The 24112-nt window shown below is 42.3% G+C and overlaps 1 protein-coding gene across 3 annotated transcripts in view; it reads left to right on the top strand.

The window, feature by feature from the left end:
• Nucleotides 1-15349: 15349 nt before the first annotated feature.
• Nucleotides 15350-24112, top strand: part of cadm2a (cell adhesion molecule 2a) — a 225229-nt gene continuing 216466 nt past the window's right edge. For all 3 annotated transcript variants that reach the window (XM_042092897.1, XM_042092898.1, XM_042092896.1), the window contains exon 1: nt 15350-15660. In XM_042092897.1, the coding sequence (XP_041948831.1) occupies nt 15600-15660 (61 nt within the window). In that variant the 5' untranslated portion in view covers nt 15350-15599. The remainder of the gene's footprint in view (nt 15661-24112) is intronic.

Genomic DNA, 24112 nt, shown 5'->3' with positions numbered 1-24112 from the left:
GTAGTCTGAGTACTCTAGACTAATGACCAAAACTGATGAGATCTCTTTCTCTCTATTCTCTGTTTCTGTTATGTCATTTTTAGGAGGCAATTCTGGACTTCTTATGTCTTAATGTCTAATGAAACAGAATGTCTTAGATCATGTAACACTTTTTATGCATTATTTCCCTCTCACTCAGTCCCCCTCGTCCTCCTTAACCATGCCCCTGCTAAAGTGGCATTCATTTCTGTAGTGAAGAAAGCAATTATTGCAGGTAATTAATACCCTCTGCTCAATCAGTCAAAACCGAAAGCACATTTTTTTTGTCCCCCAGAGTAATAGTATTAGAGCTATAAAGCCCTCTAATTGAAAAGGACGGGTCCCTGGCTTTCAAGAGTCCCCAGGTGATAAGTCACACGGGAGTGTGTCGTTCGACATCATTGTCCACGATAATTAAACCTCAAAAATCTCTCATATGGAGATTGTTCAGAGGAGAGAACATAGCTGATAGAGTTGGACAAAATGGGCGTTGGAAATTAAATAGTAATATGTCCCCCAAATTAATCCATGCAATATTGATGTCATGCAATCATATACTTTATGTTAGCTTTACGACTGGACTGCTAAGGACAAGTTAAGGTTGTATATTAAAAGATGATAATTCTATAATATTAACCAATGAGTACATGAGCAACATGATTACATAAGGCACCCTTCATATTTATTGGCACCCCTTGTAAAGTTGACTAAAAAGAGATATAAGAAGTCATCTTGGTCTCACAATGAAAATAATGAGGAAACAAAAATGCCTTTTTTAAACAGATGTGCCACAATTATTGAAACCCCTGTATGTAATACTTTGAAAAGCCTCCCTTTGCTCCTCCTATAACATTCCATAAATGCAAAGGAAGGAATTTGACCATTCCTCTTTACAAAAGCTCTCCAGATCATCCAGATGCCTAGGTCTTCACTTGTGAATGCTCCTCTTTAACTCAGCCCATTGTTTTTGAGTTGATAGATAGATAAATAGATAGATAGATAGATAGATAGATAGATAGATAGATAGATAGATACTTTATTGATCCCCAAGGGTAAATTCAGAGTTCATAGTTTCTGAGTTCAGATCAGGGATGGCCACGCCAGAATTGATTTTGGGTCTTGACATGTGTTTTGGTTCATTGACCTGCTGGGTGAGCCAATCATGACACATTTTTAGTGTCTGGCAGAGACTGTCAGATTGTTTTTGAACATCCTCAGTTTATGATACCATGCTGTCTAATGACGTTTCCAGGTCCTTTGGAATACAAACAGCCCCACAATATCACGGACCTTCCACCATGTTTATCATTAGGCATGGAGTTCTATTCTTCTATGTACGCCAAACCCATCTTGATTGTTTGTTGCCTAACTAATTAACTTTGTTACCTACACAATTTTCATTTCATCTGACAATAGATGTATAACATTTTCCAGGGGTGCCAATAAATTGTGTTTTTGTTTTGTTAAAAAATATTTATTCTTTTTCGCTTCCCTTCTAGGTTGAATTTTTCCTCATTGTTTTTGATTGTGAAATTAAGATAAATAAACATTTTTTTAATGTCTGTTTTAATCAACTTTACTTGAATAATACATACAGTATGGAGGGTGCTGTATGATGACCATTACAAAACTAGATGTACCGCATAGCGGTACAAAATATGACCGCCGCTCAGTCCTGTACATCCATTCCGCGAAAATAAATCATATAAATGAATTTGTCTCCATCTTCTACTCCATCCCCCACTCTTGAAACTTTTGTGTATGCTTGTTTGGAATGTGTGTTTGCGGGCCGCACACAAAGTAGCCTACTGGCGCTGCAAAGGTGAATAGATTTGTAGCACTTGCCAAAAAAATTGTAGCATTGTTATAAAACCTTTAAAAAATAAAAACATACACATTTTAACGGGCCAAGTTGAAGAGCTACTGTTCGTTATTGTTTGTGCAAATAATATGCTGATGTTCCCTTGCATTTTGCAACTATGAGGTCCATGGTTAGTCTGGCTTTTGCCAGACCAAGCTCAATCTTTTAAGAAATCGAAAAGGAATCGCTGGCAGATCAGGCTGAGTTCACCCAGCCTAGTCCATTGTAGGCGCCCGATAGAAATATTGTTTCATTTTGCAATTGAGATATCGACGCACTGGCATAGAGGGAGTTATGACAAAACCGTGACTGTTAACAAACTATAAGCTATATAAGGTAGGCCCTATGCTAGGCCTATTACACAACATAAATTGTCACTAGGCTATGCTGGCGACCCAAATAAAATCTCCTTTGGGAACCAATGGCTTACAGTATCAAGCGCACTTAAGCTGCCACCTCTTGGCGAAAAGTTAATAGTTTTGCATATCAGTAGTAATACATTTCACGCAGCTGTGTGAATCACGGAAAGCGACACTTCTAAATGGAACCCAACCCACTGTACAGTAGCTCAAGGTCTATGGCTAAAGCAGCCATAATGAAAGCGTTATCATTGTTTAAATACTTCACACACACGTGTTTTTTAATCGCATAGACTACTACCACGCTGGAATCAAAGCACATGGACTCCCCTCTCACACCTTAAACACGCACTTCGAACAAACAAAAAATGTCTCAGTCTCACGGTATAGCCATAGGCAAAACTGTATTGGACCGGTGTAACGTTGGTACTAAATCATCCATCGCAAAGAATGATTTTTGTAGCACTTGCAACAAATATGTGTAGGTACAGCCCTGCCCTGGATACATCTCTCCACGTGCGCTCTTAAACATTTGGTTTAAATGGAGATGTAGATCACGGGTGCGTTAATAAATCTACATTGCGGCGAGTTGACACAAATTATTCACTTTGACTTATTTATGTAGTTTCATTCCTAGTTACTTTACTTTGAGCCATGCTCTTCCTTACTTGAATCACCTTTGAAAATTGAAGTAGCCTATATGGGTGTTTGGGAATGAACGTTGACTCAGATGCTTTTTGAGACTTTGAGCTAAATGTCCCAGCCCGACGTGTTTAGGATGCATCATCAGGTTATCTTTCAGGTAGCCTATATTTTCCATTAGAAAACCGTCACGTAGCGAACGTGTTGTGGCTAACTCACTTAACTCCTCTTAGTAGCCTAGGTTATGGTTATAAGCAAATGAGATGACAGTCGAAAGATGCAATTAGTGCTGTTATCAATTTTCTTGGTAGCCTATAACCGCATTTAGGGTTTTCTACAAATACATCAATAATCAAATTGGCCTCCATCACTCAACCAATGCTAACGGTAACATTATTTTACCTACTCTAGGCTATTGATATAATTTAAGATTAACGTAGCCTATACCTGCAGTAAAAACCAAGCATGTCCGATAAACAGATTTATTTTGGCTTCAAGAAGAAATGGGAATGGGAATGTCATGCAGAAATCATCCTACCCTTATTAGACGTTCTCTGCGGTAAACTAGAGTCTTGTCCTTGTAGGAAGCTAGTGTCTTTCTAACCCACTTTAGATTAACTTCCAACAAAATTAAGTCTCACTGCAACAATGCGCCATCAGAGCGGTACAAAATATGACCGCCGCCCAGTCCAGCACATTTTTTCCACAAAAAGAAATCACGCTGAAAGGCCTATATGATTCTAACTGTCTCACTAAATTGCATTATCCACACTCAATTCTCACTGGTATCTGCTAGACAACAAGTACCAAAACATGATTAGTTCATAGATTTCACATGCAAAATTAATTTTATACAACCCCACCTCCATCTTGCCTGTTCATAATTCTGAGAAATTCTTGATTGTTTGTGTTATGTTTATGTTATGTGTGTGGGTGTGTGTGTGTGTGTGCGTGCTTGTGTGTGTGCCTGCGTATGTGCCTGTGCATGCAAGCGTACATATGTCTACTGTGTGAGTATGTGTCATACGTATGATTACTGTGAATGTATGTGTGTGTGTGTATCTGTTTGTGCACATGTGTGCACATGAAATGGGTTAACATGATTCCTGGAGGCAAACATATGGAAAAAAATGGTCATCCTAGGCCCTACAGTTCTCAAGATATTCACAGAGAACTGTGTCTGCCTTACCCTCCTTTCGGGGGGTCCAGTCCAGCGGGGGGGCTACATATCAAAACGAAAAATGACGGTATCCATGTGGGGGTACATGCCCACCAAGTTTTGTGTACCCCGGTCTTTCAGTGTCCCGGGAATCCTTGTTGGTGTACGTCACTAAATGTACACATAAATTCGGAGGATGGGTCATAATGATCCTACACTTTTAATTTTGTGCAGTTTTGACCTTGACCTTGAGATATTGTGATGAAAACACCTATTTTTTTGCTAACTAGGTGGCGCTATACATGAAATAAGTGGTAATGGGATGGGTTGACATGCCCCTTAAGACCAACATACATTAAAAAGGTGGACCTCCTAGGCCCTACGGTTCTCGAGATATTCACAGAAAACTGTCTCCGGCCACCTACAGGCCAGTTGGTGTATAGTAACATAAATTAATTTATTGTGTGGCCCCCCATGAACGGAATTCCACAAAACTTGGCGTGCATACAGAGGGTGTCATAGGGTGTCTAGAAATGGAGATATATCGTCTTTCATGAAATATGAAGTGTTGCCTGTAAACTTTCCGGGAAGTGATCAGCGAGACCTGGCGAGACTGCCACCTAGTGATAGACCCACGAAAATGGCCTGGTTTTGACCTGACGTGCATGCGTCACTGATTCGACCCAAAGCGGCAACCGAGTTATGATAAAATGTCCAGATAAAATGTCCAGATTGTGCGTTTTCATGAGTTTTCGATCGTCATATATTTAATTTTCATTCATCACAGAGTTCCCAAAATCAGCATTTTAAATCATTACAACTTGTAGGCCAAGCCTTTTCAAACTCAAATTCAAATATTTTTTAACACACCATGGAGCCTATGTATCTCTTAGATGGCTCCTTTCTCTTTCCCTCTCTGATTATATTGTAGTCCAAATGAAAAACATCTCAGGGAATGTAGAGTGTAAAATTAGTTTTGTTGTAGGCCAATGGGGCCTATATCCAGTCTGCATGTTTTAGGCCAATATAGGTTTCACAGCACAGGCTTATATATCAATCCATCCTCCACTATAAAGCAGGCTGTGGGATGTTGTTGACACTATGAGTCTTACAACTTCACACAACCTCACATAACTTTCATCCACTGCTAATGAACTATAATACAATGCTGCTGTAATCCAAAGTATTCAAAATACCTTACTCACTTTGATTAATCAATTAGAATGTGTTACAAAATACATTTTAGGGCATGTATTCTGTAATCTGTAGTGGACATTCCCTCCTGTTGTGTTTTCGCGGTCAAATGTAACAGAGACGATTCTTTTCTCTCAAAAATAGTGTTAACTTATTCTGACTACCATGAGGCTCCTTGGCTTTGTTAACACAGGGCATCTGAACACACAAAAGAAAATGTTATATATTTTTTTATAACAATTTGAGTGTTTTATTTAACTTTAGAACACCCATGTGTATTTCCGGTCAAAAATGACCGGCCATTAGAAATGAATGGGTGAGAAAATGGTCAGTGTATAAAATTGAGTCCAGGCACATACTTATTGATCAGATCAAAGTCAAAGTCAAAGTCAAAGTCAAAGTCAAAGTCAGCTTTATTGTCAATTTCTTCACATGTTCCAGACATACAAAGAGATCGAAATTACGTTTCTCACTATCCCATGGACTGTATATGTGCTTCTGTACATTAAAACACACACACAAACACACCCTCACTCCCCCTCTTTGCTTCTATGCCACCAAGTCCTCACAGGTCTTGTCTGGCTCAATGAGAAGAGCGAGGTGCAAATAACACTAGAGTCCACTCCCCGTAAGGCAGACACACAGATCAAATGTAGGCTATACTTCCCCAACATTGTAAGTTCCTTGGAGAAAAGGATTTAAACCAGGAATACATGTGAATAGCCAAAGCTGTTTCGCAGTGAGGGTATAGAGAAGACAATAGACCCCCACCATATTTTTTAGAAAGCAAATAATTAAAAAGAATCACAAGATTTTGTAAGGGCATCTGAAACGGCAAACTGCTCTTCCACCTCCCATTACATTACCCTTACTAGAGGTAAATGTTGTTCTTGTCTGCATAGCCTGTGTCCTCTATCTACCAGATCTGCTCGACCTAAGCAGTCTCACCCATGGCTGAATGATGCCCTCGGACTGCTGCACACTGTCCTCAGAGCTGAGAGGAAATGGCACAAAACAAAAACGGCTACCAATATCTCAAGGTACCAGTTACTACTGTCCTCCTTCTCATCCAGCGGCAATGCTGTAAAGAAGGCTTTTTATGATAAGATAGATCCACAGTGCCACTATTTTCCACTTTCAAAACTCTACCTGAACCTCCACTTCCTGTTACCGACCTCACAGTTTCATTCTTCATTGACAAAGTAGTGGCTATCAGTAGTCAGTAGTCAGTCAATCAGTAGTTCTCTGATCTGTGCAGTCATAACCTGCTTTCCCTGGTTAAGGGCGCAACATGAAACATGCAACATGCAGCAGTCCTTCAGTCTTCCCTGATTTACGGCATATAATTTGCTTCATTCACTCCTCTCATTGAGAGTGAGTTGTCTGAACCCAACACGTTTCCGTCCTACTACAGGCCCACTGAACCCAATTCCAACCAACCTCCTCCATGCCACATCTCCTATCATCATGCCAGCAATCACACATATGATTAATGCTTCACTGGTTCCCAGGGATGGATTACTGCACGGGCCTACCGGGCCCAGGCCCAGGGGCCCAAGGGGTCAGGGGGCCCTGAAGCCTTTGCATGGAATCATTGCCTCAATATCAGCAAATCAGGATGTAGGCTATGAATCTGATTGAATTTAGTATTGGCTATCCCCAAAATGCACCAGAATACAGGAAATCACATCAAACAAATTAAAAAAATTCTGGGGGAGGGCCCTTAATACATCTGGGCCCAGGGGCCCGAAAGTTCATAATCCGCCCCTGCTGGTTCCTGCTACATTCCCAAACACATTTAAACTGGCTTGGGTAACACCACTGCTTAAAAAGCCTTCCCTTGCTCCCACCCAAGAGGAAAACTATCGCCTGCTCTTGCTCCTCCCATTCCAATCCAGGGCTATCGAAAGGGCGGCTTCCAAACAAATCACAGAATTCCTCTTACGGAATGGCCCCCTTGATCCTAATCAGTCTGGCTTTAAAAGTGGCCACTCCACCGAAACGGCTCTGTTGTCTGTGACAGAAGCGTTAAAATCAGCTCATGGTCCCCCGATGGTGGAACGACCTACCAAGTGCTACCAGAACTTGCCCTCTCTATCTTTAAGGAGCTCTTGAAGACCCATCTCTTCCAAGGGTACCTCCTCTCCTAACACTTTCAGCAACCCAACACACCTAACATGCACTTCCCATGCACTTCCCTTTTTTCCCCCCTCTATCTCCTTCTTCTACCACTTTTTCCTTTGACTACACTTTGACTAGTATAGTAACACCCCCAATTATCACCACTTTTGTTCAGAAATTCTATTACAACGATGTTTTTTAACACTTCAAAATAACATTTGCTAAATTAACCTGACATTTTTCAGTAGCCATAGGTGTGTAGATTTGAACAAAATCTGGTTTGTTTGTTAACGGGAGCATTTACTGCCTGAAATATCCGATTTTGTTTACCACGCTCGGAGGTATAGTGCTGGCCTGATGGGTCGCCTATTTACACCGTTTCAATGGCACATGAACGGTTAGACCGAGAATTCTCGTCGTGAAATTAAAATTCCACTGGAGCTCCAAGCGGTTGTATACACTACATTGTCTACAGCTCTTTGCTGTCGTATTGTCTACAGCTCTTTGAGTCACGGTAAAATGTCATTTTTGGTACATAGCTAATTTAGTCTGCTGTCTTGGTTTGTATAGAAATTGATATTAAGTGACACATACACGCAAGACGGTGGAAATACGGGACCGACGGTAATAGGGGGAGTTACGATACTGTACTTAAAACTTCTGCACTCTCATCCTCTGGCAATAGTACTGATTGATGTAACAATTTCTACCTAAAGCAGGAAGTGTAGTCGACACAGGGGTCACTGCATGTGCAAGATGTGACGTCACAGGAGTCCCAAACCCATTGCCACGTCCATGGTTCCAAGTACCTTTTTCTAAATTCCCCTGCGTTGAAACTCCTGCTTACCCTGGAAATCCAGAGTTCTCGCGAGAGCACAATTGAATTGTCTCTGCGAGACACTCTGGCAATGAGCAATGATGCACGTTACTTTTAATCAAATCGGCGTATCTGATATAGGCGGGCAAGAGGCGAGCTAAACTGATGACGACAGGGCTGCAACGTTGGAGGTCAGTAAACATTGGTCGTAGTGTTATCCAATTGCGTGCAGTGAGATTTTCAAATGCATGCTTGGTGCCACCCCTCGAGTTGGGCCATTACATTGTTCGTGGCCAGACCCTTAATCTTTCTAGATTACCAGGGTCTGTATTCTCCAGGCTAACTCCTGCTAGTAACTTGGCTAACTTCTCCGACTAACTATTTAAACTCACGACTTTGCAGTTTACAAATCTGTGAATCCCCTTCTGGCCCTCTGATCCCCATTTTTAAATTTTGTTTTTAAAATAATTTATATTTACCATTTTACTACTTTCATTCATCTGCTTTCCCCACCACAGTTCATAGTGAGGTGCAGCCATGGCCTACTGGTTAACGCTTCGAACTTGCACCTAACCCCTCACTGCTCCCCGAGCACCGCTGTTGTTGCAGGCAGCTCATTGCGCTGGGATTAGTGTGTGCTTCACCTCACTGTGTGTTCGCTGAGTGTGTTTCACTAATTTCACACATTGGGATAAATGCAGAGACCAAATTTCCCTAACGGGATCAAAACATTATTATTACAGTTATACATATACTTATCATCTAAGCACCATATGATAGACATGTGCTCATTTCGAGTCCTGGATTTAAAAGAAAATCACCTTGGCCATCTGTGGTCAAGCAGTGGTGTTTGACTGAATGAATCTCATCTCTGCAGAAGAAGCAGCAGCAGTTTAAACAGCACCCCTCCCAGCCTATAGAGCTGGAGAGACTCTCTCTCTCATTCAGATCCCAGCTGTGAGCAGCACGTCACATTCTCATTCTCCCTTTAGCCCCCAGAGTGTCACTGTGAGCAGTCAATATGAGAATTGACCAGCCACACCACCACCTCCACCACCGAACAGGATCATTGCCCATCTCATGTAGCCCAACGAGCCATAACTACTCCCACACCAACTGCAACTGGTCATTGCTGTTGTCGATTCTGTATTCCTCTGTATCTCTCATGGATAGTTCTGAAATGTGGCTCAGTGTGCAGAAGGTATTTGATCATGCAGGGTCACAATGATACTATCCTGAAAGAGAGAGGTGTTTCTCGGATAATGTCTGATGGGCTTTAACTCTAAGAGCCCTTGGTCATTGCTGTTTTGAGTCTACTGCTTGTCATAGCAGTGTGGCATTTACAGAAGAACACAAAACATATCCTGTTTAACACAGATGAGTGTCCTAGAATGTGTTGTGCATTTCTGTGAACAGTAATTGAGGCAAATTGACCATTATCTTTCTAGACATAATTTTGCACTACAGCATCAATACCATATGGGGTCAACACAAGCAGTACTGTTTCATCCAACCAGTAAGCTGGAGGGCTTTCCTTGATATCTGCTTCAAATTTGCATGCATCTAATTTACTCCCCATCATCTCATGGTCCTCTTCAACAGCCTATGCCTCTTCACAAATAATTAAAAATTATGTTTTGGAAATGTTTACAAACAATACATATTTGTGACTGACCTTTTTGCTGCCTGTGGTTATTGTGTACTATTGACTACATGACTCCAGTTTTGTGATCTGCCTGAGCTTTACCTGAGGACCTGGGTATTACCTACAGAATTCAAGTACTGAATATCATAGCCACCCTGGTAACCATTTGCTCAGTGGAGTTTCAGCGATGTGTTTTCAGTCTAATTTACCATTGCACATTGCTACTTAAATGACATACACTATATTATTGCCATGTTCACTTTCAATCCTGCCCCAATCAATTATCATCATAATCACATAGAAGTGCAATGTACAAACAACATCATAGTTTTTCAAAGGGCTAAAAGCTTCAAAAAATGTAAACATTGCCTTCACTATAAACCACTTAAAATGAATGTGTCTCCTAAGTATTCATGCTGACAGTGGCATATCAATGAGATGGGATGGGCTGGGTCGGGTCATGGTTTAACCAACAGAAACCCTCATGGGTTTGGCACGTTTGATATGGGTGTCGTGACTCCTGGTTCTCTGTGTATATACAGAGTCAGCGAGCTAGCTTGTAAATGGAGTGCTCAGCACACTATTATTAAAAAACAATAGGGGGCACTAAATATCCATGTGGATACATGCATGCACACATACACACACACACACATGCATGCACAAACACACAAACATATACACACACACCCACAAACACAAGCACACACTGACACATGCACACACACGATCACAGAGCATAAGAATATTTGTTCAAAATATATAAAATAAGATAAATTGAGAGATAGATAACAAGATAAAGATAGAAAGAGAGAGAGAATGAGATGAGAAAGAGCCGGAAAGAGGCACACTCATATGCCCTATGTGCCAATATTAGTATATATATATATATATATATATATATATATATATATATATATATATATATACTTATATATATAAACCTACCCGACTCCCACTTCACACTCATCCCTCCCTCCTCTGGTCTTCACCCGAAGGGAACCCAAAGCCAGAGGCAGTCTGAGGGCTCTCTGACTCTCCTCCACTGGCTCAACCCTTGGGATACATTAAACAAATGTCACCAACGTAATTGGGAAAGGCCTGCGACTCCGCTGGGGACAGAAGAGACACCGCGCCAAGCAAAGAGACATCCTTCTGCACAGCTGATGTATTCATTCTGCACCTCTAAGCCTGGGAAAGTTCACAGCTTTGGAATGATGTGCTATACATACCATATACTGTACATATTTTAATAACGTATTTTTCAGTATGACAAAGACAGAAATAAAAATGATATAAAGATTGATCTGCTGTTTTTGAAAGGCCGTTCAACAACCCCCCCCCCCCCCCCCATAACTGTCCCATTTGCCAGGCTCAGATTCTCTACCAATAAGCTTTGATTACACATATAGACTCCCCCCCCCCCCCCACACACACACACACACACACACACACACACACACACACACACACACACACACAATCAAACACACATACACACACACACACACACAAACAAACACACATACATACACACACACACACACACACACACACACACACACACACACACACAGACACTCACACACATGCTCACTCAGCGATGGGCATGCTCTTTTCATCCTGGCACCGGCTGCTGCTCTCCAAAGGATAATTACGAGGAGGAGGATCTCATTCAAAAGTGGGAGCGCCGGACACACGGAGGGCTCAGAGGCCAATTAGCTCCTGTGAGTCTCAGACCGACTTAGGGGAGCATTGTGAGGAGATAACGCAGGAAAATGGACCAAAGTGATAAGCGTGACAGTCCTGCCAGACAATCTCAGGCTCGGGACGGGATACGTGGCAATCAGACTTATCTATCAGTGGCCACTGAAGAAAAGGAGAGGTCACTTAAAGTGAGAAAAATATCTAATGCAAATCTATTGCCTATCCAGTTAGTCTTTAGAAAAAGTTGACTACTGAAGACTATTTGATGAAATGAGACCTTTATTTAGTGTTAATGTCATCCAAAAAAGTTGACATGGGCATTAGTAGTACATCCTAATTGATTAGTGGTAAGGACATGTTAGTATGATACTCCTTTTAAAGTAAAAATGTTTGCCTCACATGCTGTCAGTTGTATGAGTTATCATGTTCTTTTAGTAGTGTTGCGAACTATTTGTTTCTCAGCAAAAGCCACGACAAAACGGTAACAAATAAGTGTAAAGAGACATATCATGGAGTTTATTTTTTCGTTTTGGCAAGTAGCCGTATAATAAGCGGGATAATGTATAGAACGCCGGTCATCATGGGAAAATAAGTCCCTTCAGGGCGAAACAAGACCCCGACGCGCCACCGGTTCGCCCTGTCGGGACTTATTTTCCCCATAATGACCGGCGTTCTATACATTATCCCTTACTTAGTGGTGTGCCTTTCATCTGTTCTGTTGCTGCTGGTGAAATGACAGCATAAATGCATAGGACAATATATAGGAACATGTTTGATCAAAGCATGACTGTTCTCAGCCCCTGGCAAAATATGTAGACAAGCTATTCAAGCTTCTCCTCATATTCAGTGTTTGTGAGAGTGTATCTGAACAACCAGCCTATCACTGAACACTGATTATTAGCGCCAATGACTATTCAGCAAGTCTGGTTGCGTGAAGCTCCACTTGCTGTCTCGTCATAGACTTGTCCTTGACATCTAATTGAACACCACACATGATCAGCAAACCTCACAGAGCCTCGGGTCAAGTTGGACACTATATGGTACCAAAAACAAAGAGAGGAGGAGACCCTTCATACATCAGAACGTTTTTGACCAGTCTTATTTGAATACTGTATAACCAACTACAGACATGTGGACCAACTAGGATGTAACATTCTCAACAGCGAAAATTCAGGAAACTTGTTTGTAATGCCAAAAAGAGTCGGCAGTCTGCACATTCCAACAGTGGTCAACATATAACATTATACGGTGAAAGAATTTAATTTTTTGTAGTGGTCCCTGTCTTCTGTAAATGGAAGAGAAAGTAAATCAAATTAACCTATCAAGACAGGGATCCATTGTAAATGTAAATCTCGGCCAGGTTTCTCGGCCAAGTATACTTGCGTATACAAAGAATTTGGTCTTCGCATTTATCCCGTCCGTGAATTAGTGAACACACAAAGCACACAGTGAACACACAGTGAGGTGAAGCACACACTAACCGGGAGCAGTGAGCTGCCTTGCTACAGCGGCGCTTGGGGAACAGTGAGGGGTTAGGTGCCTTGCTCAAGGGCACTTCAGCCGTTCCTACTGGTCAGGGATTGAACCGGCAACCCTCGGTTACATGCCCGAAGCCTTAACCAGTAGGCCATGACTGGCCCTTTACTGCCCCTGGGACAGAAATCATCTGTCAATCATCTACCAGTCTTTAAGTGAGAGGTAAGGGATCAATTCATGTGAACAATGCTGTGTATTTGTTTAGATGTTTGGTTTGAAAACATCTCACCTCTGCAAATAAATGCTGACTCGATCTTTAAGTTGAGGTAAATCTTTTTCCTGCTGAGTCACTTATAAACACTAAGGCTGTAAGCTGCTTCATTAGTATGAGACCCAGGAGCTGTCAATACACCAGCTGTAATGAGCGAGCGAGCGAGTCTTGGAAACTTTGCCTCTTTTGACAAGGTCACCAGCAGCTTCCACCAATCGCTGTGCAGCTGGAGAAACTTTCCCCTGCTTGAGACAAAAAGAACCCCCCCTTCCTCCTTCCCTCCCTCCCTCTGACTGCGATGTGATACTTCAGAGGGTTTCATCAAGGCAAGAATCCTCCTGCACTTGGCAGGATATTTGGCAGTTTTCCAGCTTCAGGAGAACGCTGCATATGCCCGCGAATAACTGAGCACTGCATTTGGAGACTAGGAATATCCATCTCTCAGCTGCCTATGAAAGGCCCTCAGGTCGGGTAGTGCACTGAAATTCAGAACACTTCTATTCCACAGGAGTCAATGCCTCAAGCATTTTTCAGCACACTGCAGGATTTCCCTTATCGATGTCCCCAAACAGGGATTGACTTGCTCTTTCCCCCTCATAATCTCTCATCTTGGCCTCTGGTAAAGGTTAGCCTTTTGGGGCCATATGGCGGTTTGGCACTTTGTGACTGGCATGCATGTGCAGGAGGTAGGCACTTGTTGAGATTTTGATGTTGGATGGATTGCACTGAAATCTGATGCAAACGAGACTGGCTCTCCTTCTAAAACCTGCAAAAATCCTTAGATCTGAGACGTGGAAATGGATGCTGTTCTGGTGCCAGGTCTGTGGTGCAATTCAAAAAAGTTCTTGTCATAAACAAGAGCACTGTCGGAATCATTTACAAATATTCAGTGCGTAATGCCATTACACAAATTCATTCATTAATTTATTGAATTTGAATATTCATAATTTTTTGTGGATTTGCATTCCAATTCTTTAAATAATGCCTTAACTTAATGGAAGCATTGAAAGTGGAGTTCCATCCCCATTTTTGTGTCTGAACAGAGCAATCTTAAGGTGAGAATTTTGACTGGTTTTGATATTTTGTCAAAGTATCAACAGAATAGCGTATCCACATTGCCATGTGTTCTTTCTGTTTCATTTTGAAGAAACATTCCTGCTTGTGTGAAATCATTTGGACAAGGCTGTCTCTGATGTCTGCCATCATTCATTTCTGATTAGACCAACACAAACAGTTGGAACTGTGCAAACCCTCTGGCTAAAGTTTTCTGCTATGAAAGCATTTTGTAATCATAAGTTGTATCAGTTTATATGATGATGGGAAACTTTTGGATAATGACATTCAAACACTACTTTGACACAGATGTCAGTTACTATTATTACATTACATTTAGCAGACTTCTTGACCAAAGGGACTTACATATGTCAGCTATATTACAAGGGATCACATTGTCCCCGGAGCAAATTGGGGTTAAGTGCCTTGCTCAAGGGCACAGTGGTGGAAGCCGGGAATTGAACCGACAACTTTCAGGCTACTGCACGCTAGCCCAGCTCCCACTACACTACCACCGCCCCCAGTTGGCTATGGCCATATCATAAAGATCATCAGGCAACATAGCCTACTGTGAATTTTATTCATTTAATTATAGTCCATATGTCCATTGTGTTTACAACGGGTTAGATTTCTTTGTTAGTTAATTATTATTATTATTATTATTATTATTATTATTTTAAGGCAAGCATTATTACTGATGCGCATCCAATCATATTGAAATAAACCGATCAACATTATTCTCCCCAATCTGTCTGTGGGCGCATATCCGATACATAGCCTACGCAGCATGTGAATATGTTCGATCCTTTCTACATAAACAACTGACACACTGCTCATTTGTGTACCTGGACCGTCGTTCAGGAACAACACATGTGGCGCGTGGTAGACTAGTGCCAAAGCGCAGCAGTCTCATGAGTACTCAGGTTCAGTTGAAAAAACTGTAAACAGACGCCATTGGTTTAACTGCTCATCAGTCAAACGCGTGGGCGGGACTCTGCCAGCTCATGCTCCCATGGGGCGCTGGAAGCGAGAGCCGTACTTTTCAGCTCTGTGTGCGCGGAGTGAGCATCTCTCCTTGGCCGTAAAGCGAGCTCTCTCGTGTCTCTTGTTCGACGAGTGGATTTCGAAAAAAGCGGTGGGACTACCGCTGAAGACATCTCCCAACAGGAGCCCGAGCTGATTGCACCTGGATAACCCGTTCAGCGAGCGCAGACAGAAAGAGGGCAGAAAGTGTGCTGGTTATTGTAGTGCAGCTGTTGGATAGAAGTGAGGCAATATGATCTTGAAACAGCACATGTTCCTCACCCTCTACAGCATCTTCGGGATCGCCCTCAAAGGTAAGCCTCACACAATCATTTGTGCACTTGTATAGTTAGCTTTGAGAATACTTTCCTAATGCTTTAACTTGCGGGAAGTATTTGAAATGTCATTAAAGAAGTAGGAAAAGCGATTGGTCTCGCGGTCACGCACTGCTATGAATGCGAATAATGTACTGGAATGACGATTACGGCATTTCCATAATTGTGCCGAGGGACTTTCAGCGATCGTGATGAGAATCAATTTGCAGCCAGGCCACACTTGATATGAACTCCGAAGTGTTGCGGTTGTAGCAAGACTGTTGGGTGTTTACACAGCCTCTATTTGCGTAGCTCTTTGTATAAAACGGGGAAATGAGAATTAAGATGATGATCAGATAAACGCGCCGTTTGGCGGACTGGGAAAACGCTTGGGAAAACCTCGTAACGAGGTTCATATAGGCTACTGCTCGTTTTAACAATCACCCTAGGTCTTAATGGCGAAGCATAAAGTGACCAGTTTACGCTGTCTTTAATAATAGCCTGCTGATTTTAATAGAATCAGGCTACTTTAACCATTAGGCTATATGTTTTGTAGTGTGTCTTGAAAAGAAACATAGAAACTTGTTGCCAGAAATGAAATTGGACTAGTCATCATTATTGGTTTTATTTTGCAGTATTGGCTGTATTTTTTGCTTTTTATAATTTTATAATATGTGTTAGATGCCTATCGTAAATGCTGAGTAGCCTACGCAGAATTAAACATTTGCTAGCCTGTGTATGAAACTTGGTTGGGTAGGTTGTGTTGACCGAGTATTTGCAGCGGTCTGCATCTTGGTGTCGTGGTAGCATCAGTGTTTCATGGGATGGTTCTTGAATGTACTTCGGCTCCCCTCACAACATGCATGTGCTGTATACATCCGTAGTCTACTCGGTAGGTTGTTTTCATCATGAAAAAAAATGCGTTAAGTGAAATCGAATGCAGTTAACCGTGGTAATAGGATCTGTAGGCTACACTTCTGTTTGTCGATCTTAAGGCCGACGTTTTAAACATCACTGCCAAAGGCGCGCACCAGGATCTGGTAGCCTACAGTAAATTGGATCATCAAGGTCGCGGGATCAGGTTATGTGACAACATTTCAACAGGTGTCATATAAGCGGGTGGACGTCTTAATTGCGTTTTGTCTTGTTGCCTTTTAGCGTTCTCCGCAGGCTTCATCCGTGAAGTGCTTCGGAAGAGCCACCGCCCGCGTTTACCCAGGGGCAACAAGCAAAATGCGACAACTTGAGTGACTTATTTTTGGTTGCAGGCTACACTTCAGCACACATTGCAGTAGACAGACAAGCAAGCATATAAAAACAAACAAATACAGGGCACCCGAAGAAGTGTCAGCAAGTGCCAACGTCACCTTATTGTCACTTCCCTCCCTCCGCCCATGCGCTCTGTGTCTCACAAGCACGCACTTGTACACACACACACACACACACACACGTGCAATGAGGTGTGTGCATGCATAGACACAGTCACCTTTGTAAACATGACACTTGCAAACCAGAAATGTTTAGACAGCATACAACCTTATTCTGCTGAGGATTTTTTTTTGTGGTAGACATATTTCTCATTGAACCGAGGCATAATGAAATATATGTGCCATATATCTACAATATAGTTCTATTCATGATTTAGTATTTTGTAGTGAGGACTCTTGTGACTATCACTGGCCCTAAATAATAGGCCTGTGTGAATTCTGTTTTGTTGTATACTTAGTGTCTTTTTATCATGCTTTCTTTCTCTTCACATTCATATAACAACGTGCATAGTTCTACAGTAGGCTACATTGTTTTCTGAATTTGCACCTATTATCCTTGACAGCTATTCTCACAGGCTGAAAGACTTTGGCTTGGCTGCTGTATCAATCACAGAAAAAAGTCATAGCATTTAGAAACTTTGTGTTTTGTGCTAAAACAAAGGATCTCAAGGTCTCCTTCCCCCGCTATTTCTTTGTGACTTATTTCCTCAGAGTTCTGTGTGTGTATGATGATTGTTCTACATACCTCTCTTTATGGCTCTTTCCTTGACAAGTACTTACTCGTGGTGCTGCTGGAGTGCTTTGCTGGCTCAGTGTCCATCTCTCACACCCTGGTTTGAGGACATTCAGTGATTGGATGTTCTCCTGTGATTTGGCCCCAGAGTCATGTGGCACTGATGAGCGAAGGAAGTGACCACATTTATTTGCAAGCATGGGCTTCTGGAATGCGTTTATGTCTTATGTAATAATTATATTATGTCAATTTCTATCCATACATGCCTAAATCCGACTGATAGAGGAGGCAGTCTTCGGTCCTTTCTTTGGTTTCATGTAGTTGTTGGACGGTGCTGAGTTTAATGTTTATGTCCTCATATAGAATAGAGTTTTAGCAAAAGCAGCTTTCAGCACAGGTGCAGGGAAACAGTGTGTGTGTTCCCTGGGAAACAAGCGTTGGTATTGTTAATACCTTTCTGTACCGTGTCTGGTCCATTTTTAGTCTCCTCAGTTGAAGGAGACATCAGTAAGAATGTCTGAGAACAGGTGGACGTCAGAAGGCAGAGAAATATTGTTGCGCTCAGATGATAGTTTCCAGGTGCATAAAAACCAATAATGTAAAGATGAAGCTGTAAGTGGTTCACACTCTGAAAAAAAGACTAGACAAAGTCTTACAAAACAGGAGCAACTGGTTTTAATAGAGCAAGAGTAGACGTTTCAGCCATCCGGCTATTCTCAATGCTCGTAGAGAACAGGTGGACAACAACATCTGACATTGAAAAAGGCCTTTTGTATAAACAGCCTTCAAAGAGGTCAATTAAGAGCAGCAGTGCTTTGAAAGGGCTGACTTGGCCCCTCTAATGCATTGAGTGGAACTGCTGCCCTGCTCAGAATTAGTTTGGTGGGGTGGGTAACGGTGGGTGTACTTAAGCCCTAATTGCATATGTGGTGGGGAAAAGGGGCCATCAGAACTTTATTAGTTGTACTGATGGCTACTTTACTTTGCCGACTCTGAGAAAAGCAGGGATTGCTGAAATGCACCAGTGTGCCAGCATGCAGGGTCACTTTAAACTCTTTTATGCCCTCCTCGAGGAACAGTGTGAAGACTTGTTTTAAATGTTTAAGTTCAAGGGTAATGGGGGTCTGATTTGTGTGACTTTTATCGTAAGTCCAGAGTACTTTCTTAGGGAAACATCAATTTGACAATTTGATTGATTTTGTCAACAGCAGAATGCCTTTCTGAAAATCCAAATAAAAAAAACAGCAGAATGCCTTTCTGAAAATCCAAATCCAAATGATTATCCAAATACATCCTAAGCAAGAAATCACAGAGGTTTCTATCAAAAACAGTAAAAGGCTTTCCAGTACTTTTATGACAACAGACCTTAGCACTACTTATGAGAGAGTCAAATAACAAATCTTGTTATGTGTTTTCATGTTGTATGTTCGTGTGCTATGGGAATCTTGTTATGTGTTTTCATGTTGTATGTTAGTGTGCCATGGGAACTGTACAGTGCAGCCTGCCTCTGGCCAGACCAGTAGGCTCTCTTGAGGGCTTAGCTTCTCTTGAGGCAGCAGCTGGACTGCTATAAGTGAGGCTAATTATGTACACCAGGCACTGGAATGGGAAACAGCTCTTCATGCATTGTTGCTGCTACAGTGTTCCTTGTAGAGACAGGAGCTTTTATTGGGTTTAATGGAGCCGTTCGTTGTCGCCTTTGTCACAAAGAGCCTAAGCGCGTGGGAGGCACTGACGTGAGTGGTTTCCGCTTTTGGCCTGGCTTTCAGTGCACTCTCCTCTGTTGCTCAACACAAGACTCTTTGGGTCCCTTAGACAGTAGACTTTACATGGTACATGGATATCTGTTTGCAAAATGCAAAATGGATTTTGGTGCGGTGCCAGGCTAGCTATGTCTTACTGATTGGGAAGCTTTTGGCCATTCAGGAGGTGGGAGCAGCCAGTGCTTCAGCGCCTCTTTTGATTCTGCTGGCTCGTTTCAATTTGTGGTTTGTGTCATTCACACGCAAAGCCCTGGATCAACCTGTACATAGGCTAGATGATGTAAAGACGCTCAAACATGGATAACCCAAACATTTTTGTTTTGGTCGCTCAGTGGGTGAGGGATTTCGATATATGGCCCTTTTTTCTATGGCGGGATGATAAGCAAATCAATGAGAGCTACCCGGGCAGCTCTGCGGCCTTTCTTCAACTGTCAGATACCTGGCCAGCTGCCTGGAGAGGAATTTCTCCCAGCGGACAAACTGAGGCGTAAGCATTTTGAAAGCCTGCCGTAGGGCGTATAGGGGGTGTGCGTTACTTTATAGGAAAGCTGACCATAACAAGGAGGGTGGGAGGAGAGGTGGTTGTAAACAACATTTTCTCAGGAAGAGACAGTTGGGTTTTTTTTTTGTGAAATCAAGTTGGCATGTTGTGTAAATTAAGTCAGTCATTTACCCTCAGTTGGGTTTTTCCCATGAGGGCAGCATCTTAAAGGATGTAAAGCAGGTTAGGCGAACAGCCCCTTTCCGCTTCACACAAATCTAATACTGGATATTGTTGGTGGATTGTGAAGGTTAGGGAGGAAGTTGGATGTTTTTTTTAGGCACATCCTTATGGATACATACATAATGGTTGGCTTGTTAATTGTCATTTCAAATCTTTTTAAAATCAAACTATTGTTAAATGATCAAAATCCTTTGCCTTTTACAATATATGAGCATGTAGATTTCTACTATGCATTAGAAAAAGAAAAGGAGCCAGTCTCGGCTGTTGTGGTCTGGAAACACGTCACCATGGGAAGACTAGTGTTATGTGTCTTCCTTGGCTCTTTGCCTGGCTTCCTCGAAAACATCACAGACAGAGCAGCTGGCTACTCCTTGCTGATTGGAGGTTTATAGATATACAGTGCAGTGCCTAGTCAGTGCTGGTGCCTATGCAGCTCCTCTGTGTGCTTGCAAGGCTGTGCAGTGTTGTGCTAGCCTATGTTTCTGACTGGTATTATTCATATGCAAACCTTGAATCCTTATTTTCCTATAGACCCTTTCAACAAGGTAAACAAAAACAATGCTTGAACGTTCTATTTGGGCCCCAATCTACTTCCTCTGCATTAAGATAACATATGGAATGTTAAAAAGGAAGTCTTGTGGGGCCAACTATGATGCTGATAATGGAACTCTCTTGAAAGGGTCCATTCTATCTGACTATATGGACTGTTCAACCTTTTCCCCTTTTGGCAAAACACCACTGCAGTATGCACAGCAAGAGCTTCTTCCCACTGTCCATCAGACTGCTCAACACCCTGTAACAATACACAAACATTCTGGCAGACACACAGACAGTCTGAACACTTCCACGTCTCTGCAGGTGTCTCAGACTCTAAGGACTTCCTTTGTGATCACAGCCAAATATTGGCCAGCTCAAAGCCAAGCCCTAAGATCCATGCAGAGTCAGTACTAGCAACAGGCTTCTTCTTGGGGGAACTGGATGATAGTCATCTTCTGGTCACCTCCGCAGCACCCTCGGGGCTAGACCTGTGGGGTATCCATGCCAGCTTAGAGAGGAACTGTCTCAGAGAGTAAGATTTTTTTTGTGTGGTGAATTCCTGATGAAACTGGCCACACCGTATTTCTCAATTCAACCCAAGTTTGCTGGATTTAGCGATAGGAGTTGGCAAGAGCCACAGCGTGGCTGGTGAAGAGAATCTGTTTATTCGGACTCAGCAACACCATGTTCACGGACGTCCACAGCATACACAGCCCAGCAAACAGGCGGGCGTGTGCATGTGCATGCAAAAACTCCAGGAAGACAGAAAGGCCTGGCTGTTACAACCATTCAAACACTAATGAGCCTAGCACCATTTTAGCATAGTGGCAGAGAAAGAAGATCTAGAAAGCATGTATCATGAAATAAAATAATGTAAAGTTATGCCATGAAAATACAAACTATTCGAATCCTGCAGGGCCAAATCTTATAGGCAGATCTGTAACCCCCCCACCCCCCCCCCCCTTCTTCTGTGGGGACTTGAGCGGTAGTCGTCTCCTCGTCAGCGCCGTCGCTCGCTCCCTCGCTGGCACCTGGGGAAGGATTTCCCCTGATCAAAGGGCCTCGTTTGTTCTCTGGGATGTGAAGACAGAGTTAAAACAAAAAGGTAGGTGGAGATGGGGGTGGAGGTGGAGGTGGAGGTGGTTGGCGTGGAGACAAGACTCGGCTTCCCTCGGCAGAGGATTGCTGGGGGGAAAAGGAAACCTGTCGGGATGATCCCTATCAGCGACTGCAATTTGAGGTCTCCGGTGGTAGACTTCTGCTCAGCTTGCTTGTGTTGTTTTGTTTAAACAGTCTTGGAATAATTAAGACAATTAAGATTGAATAAAATCTTTTTCTTTAGCTTAATTAAATAGGTGGCATCAGATCTTTTTGCTATGAGCTAATTAAGTTAACATTAATATGTAGTAAGTGGGTAATCAGTTATTTTGCTTGTTGGTGATGTAATCAGGTGCAGATGGTTGTCTGTGTAGAATATATATATTTCATGAATGCTGCATATGAAAACATTTCAGGCTTCAGTAATTCACACAGTGTATGGGCACACCTGTTCCATTCAGGTATATGACAACTTTCTCAGTCAGTCCTTATGTAGCAGATGGCCACTGGCGTGGCTAATAAGGGTCTAAAACAGATGTGCTTTGTGAGTGCCAGAACTGAGCCAGATGTGCGCCTAATCTGTTCCTTTTTTGATTAGTAGTCCTTTAGGATCTTTATAATCAGTCACCTTTTCACTGCATGTTCGTGATGTCACCTGGATAGGCTATAGTATGTATGGATGAGTGTAAGTGAAAGAGAAATGGAAAATAATGCTGTTTGTGTGTGTGTGTGTGTGAGAGAGAAAGAGAGAGTACGTACAGTACGAACGAATAGCAAGCACATCACTTAATCCCATGGCCCGCAATAACAGCTTGCAGGTGCAGCTTCATGAAGGATTATTTACACAATTGTTGCTCGCCCTCGCTCTTTCTCTTGCTTTGAGTCTCTCTCTCTTTCCTCTCTGTCTCTCTTTACTCTCTTTTGTGTGCTCAGTGCACTATGTCCTCATTTATTCTATTCAAGAGTGTTTTGTTTGTTTAAATGTTGATGCTTGACAGTATTAGGCTGGGTAGGAATTACTGGTGGAAATCTACAGCCGACTCTGTGTCCTTACCTGACAACACTTACTTATAAGTAGCTTTATACAGACATAACAGCTGGTCCGTATGTGGTGAAAAGTGACTTGTTTTTCCATACTATATAAGGCATTTTGGATTAGATAAATAGTTTGTTATACACAATAATGCTGCCTTCCACAATAATGCAGTGCATTATAAAATATCACACAGTATACATGGTCTTTTATACAGTAGTGCCTTATGAGAGCTGGTTTGTTGAGCGTGTTGTCTACAGGGTAAGGTCAGGGAAGCGCCATCTGATATATGAGGTGTAAATTGACACCTTCATATGCTGCTAGCAATTAACCAGAGAAAGAACATGATGCTCATGACGATGTGTGAAGTACCATTGTCATAAAGCCACCCACCCAACAGGTATCCCATGTCTTACCCTCTCAGCCCCCCCCCTTGTTTACTCCAAACCACATGACAAGATGGTAGAACATCTTCTATTAATGCACCTTATGGCATAGTTTCTCCAATTAACTATTCAACTTTCGATACTTAACAAACAGAAATTAACATATGCTATGCTATGATAATATTTCCCATAGTACACTACATTGTACCATTGTGTAATCTTATCCAACAACCGTGAAACTAGTTTCAAGTGACCAAACTCTCCTGAAAACCTCTCCTGTGGTTTATATTTGGTGAAGAGAGGCTGTTGGGGTGGGTAGGGAGGGGGGGGGGGTGCCTGTGATGATTTGTGGAGGGAGACCACAGACCACATGCACTGATAACCAATTTGCACAAAACACCACCGGGGAGTTCATTTTTAATTAGATACTGATAAAACCCCACCAAAAGTCCGTAGCCTATTTCCCAAAGAAAGGAAGAAAGCAAACATTGAAATGTTAATAAAACCTGCTGCACTGAATCAACACGGAGTGCAGAGTGCAGGGGAAGGCTAAGAGGGTTGGGAGTGCTAGTTTGAGGAACTTATTTACTGTAACATCCTCACAGACCAGAGCTCACAGCCACTTCTCAGCTCCCAGTCTCTGTGAGGGAAGAAATAGTAGATAGGAATTGAGGGCAACGTGTCAGTTCATAAATGAGTTGAGTATCATATGATTATAAATGACGTCTTCACATTTCTATGCAGTTTGTATACATTAGAGTTGACACAAGTTGCACAGTTGGCCTGCCTCTCTCTCTCTCTCTCTCTCTCTCTCTCTCTCTCTCTCTCTCTCTCTCTCTCTCTCTCTCTCTGTGTGTGTGTGTGTGTGTGTGTGTGTGTGTGTGCGCGCGTGTGCATTAGTATGTGTGTG

The sequence above is a fragment of the Alosa sapidissima genome, chromosome 5 (genome assembly GCF_018492685.1).
Source record: "Alosa sapidissima isolate fAloSap1 chromosome 5, fAloSap1.pri, whole genome shotgun sequence".
In the NCBI taxonomy this organism is placed as follows: Eukaryota; Metazoa; Chordata; class Actinopteri; order Clupeiformes; family Clupeidae; genus Alosa; species Alosa sapidissima.
The sequence above is the reverse complement of the archived record's forward strand: the minus strand, read 5'-3'. Positions and strand labels throughout refer to the sequence as shown.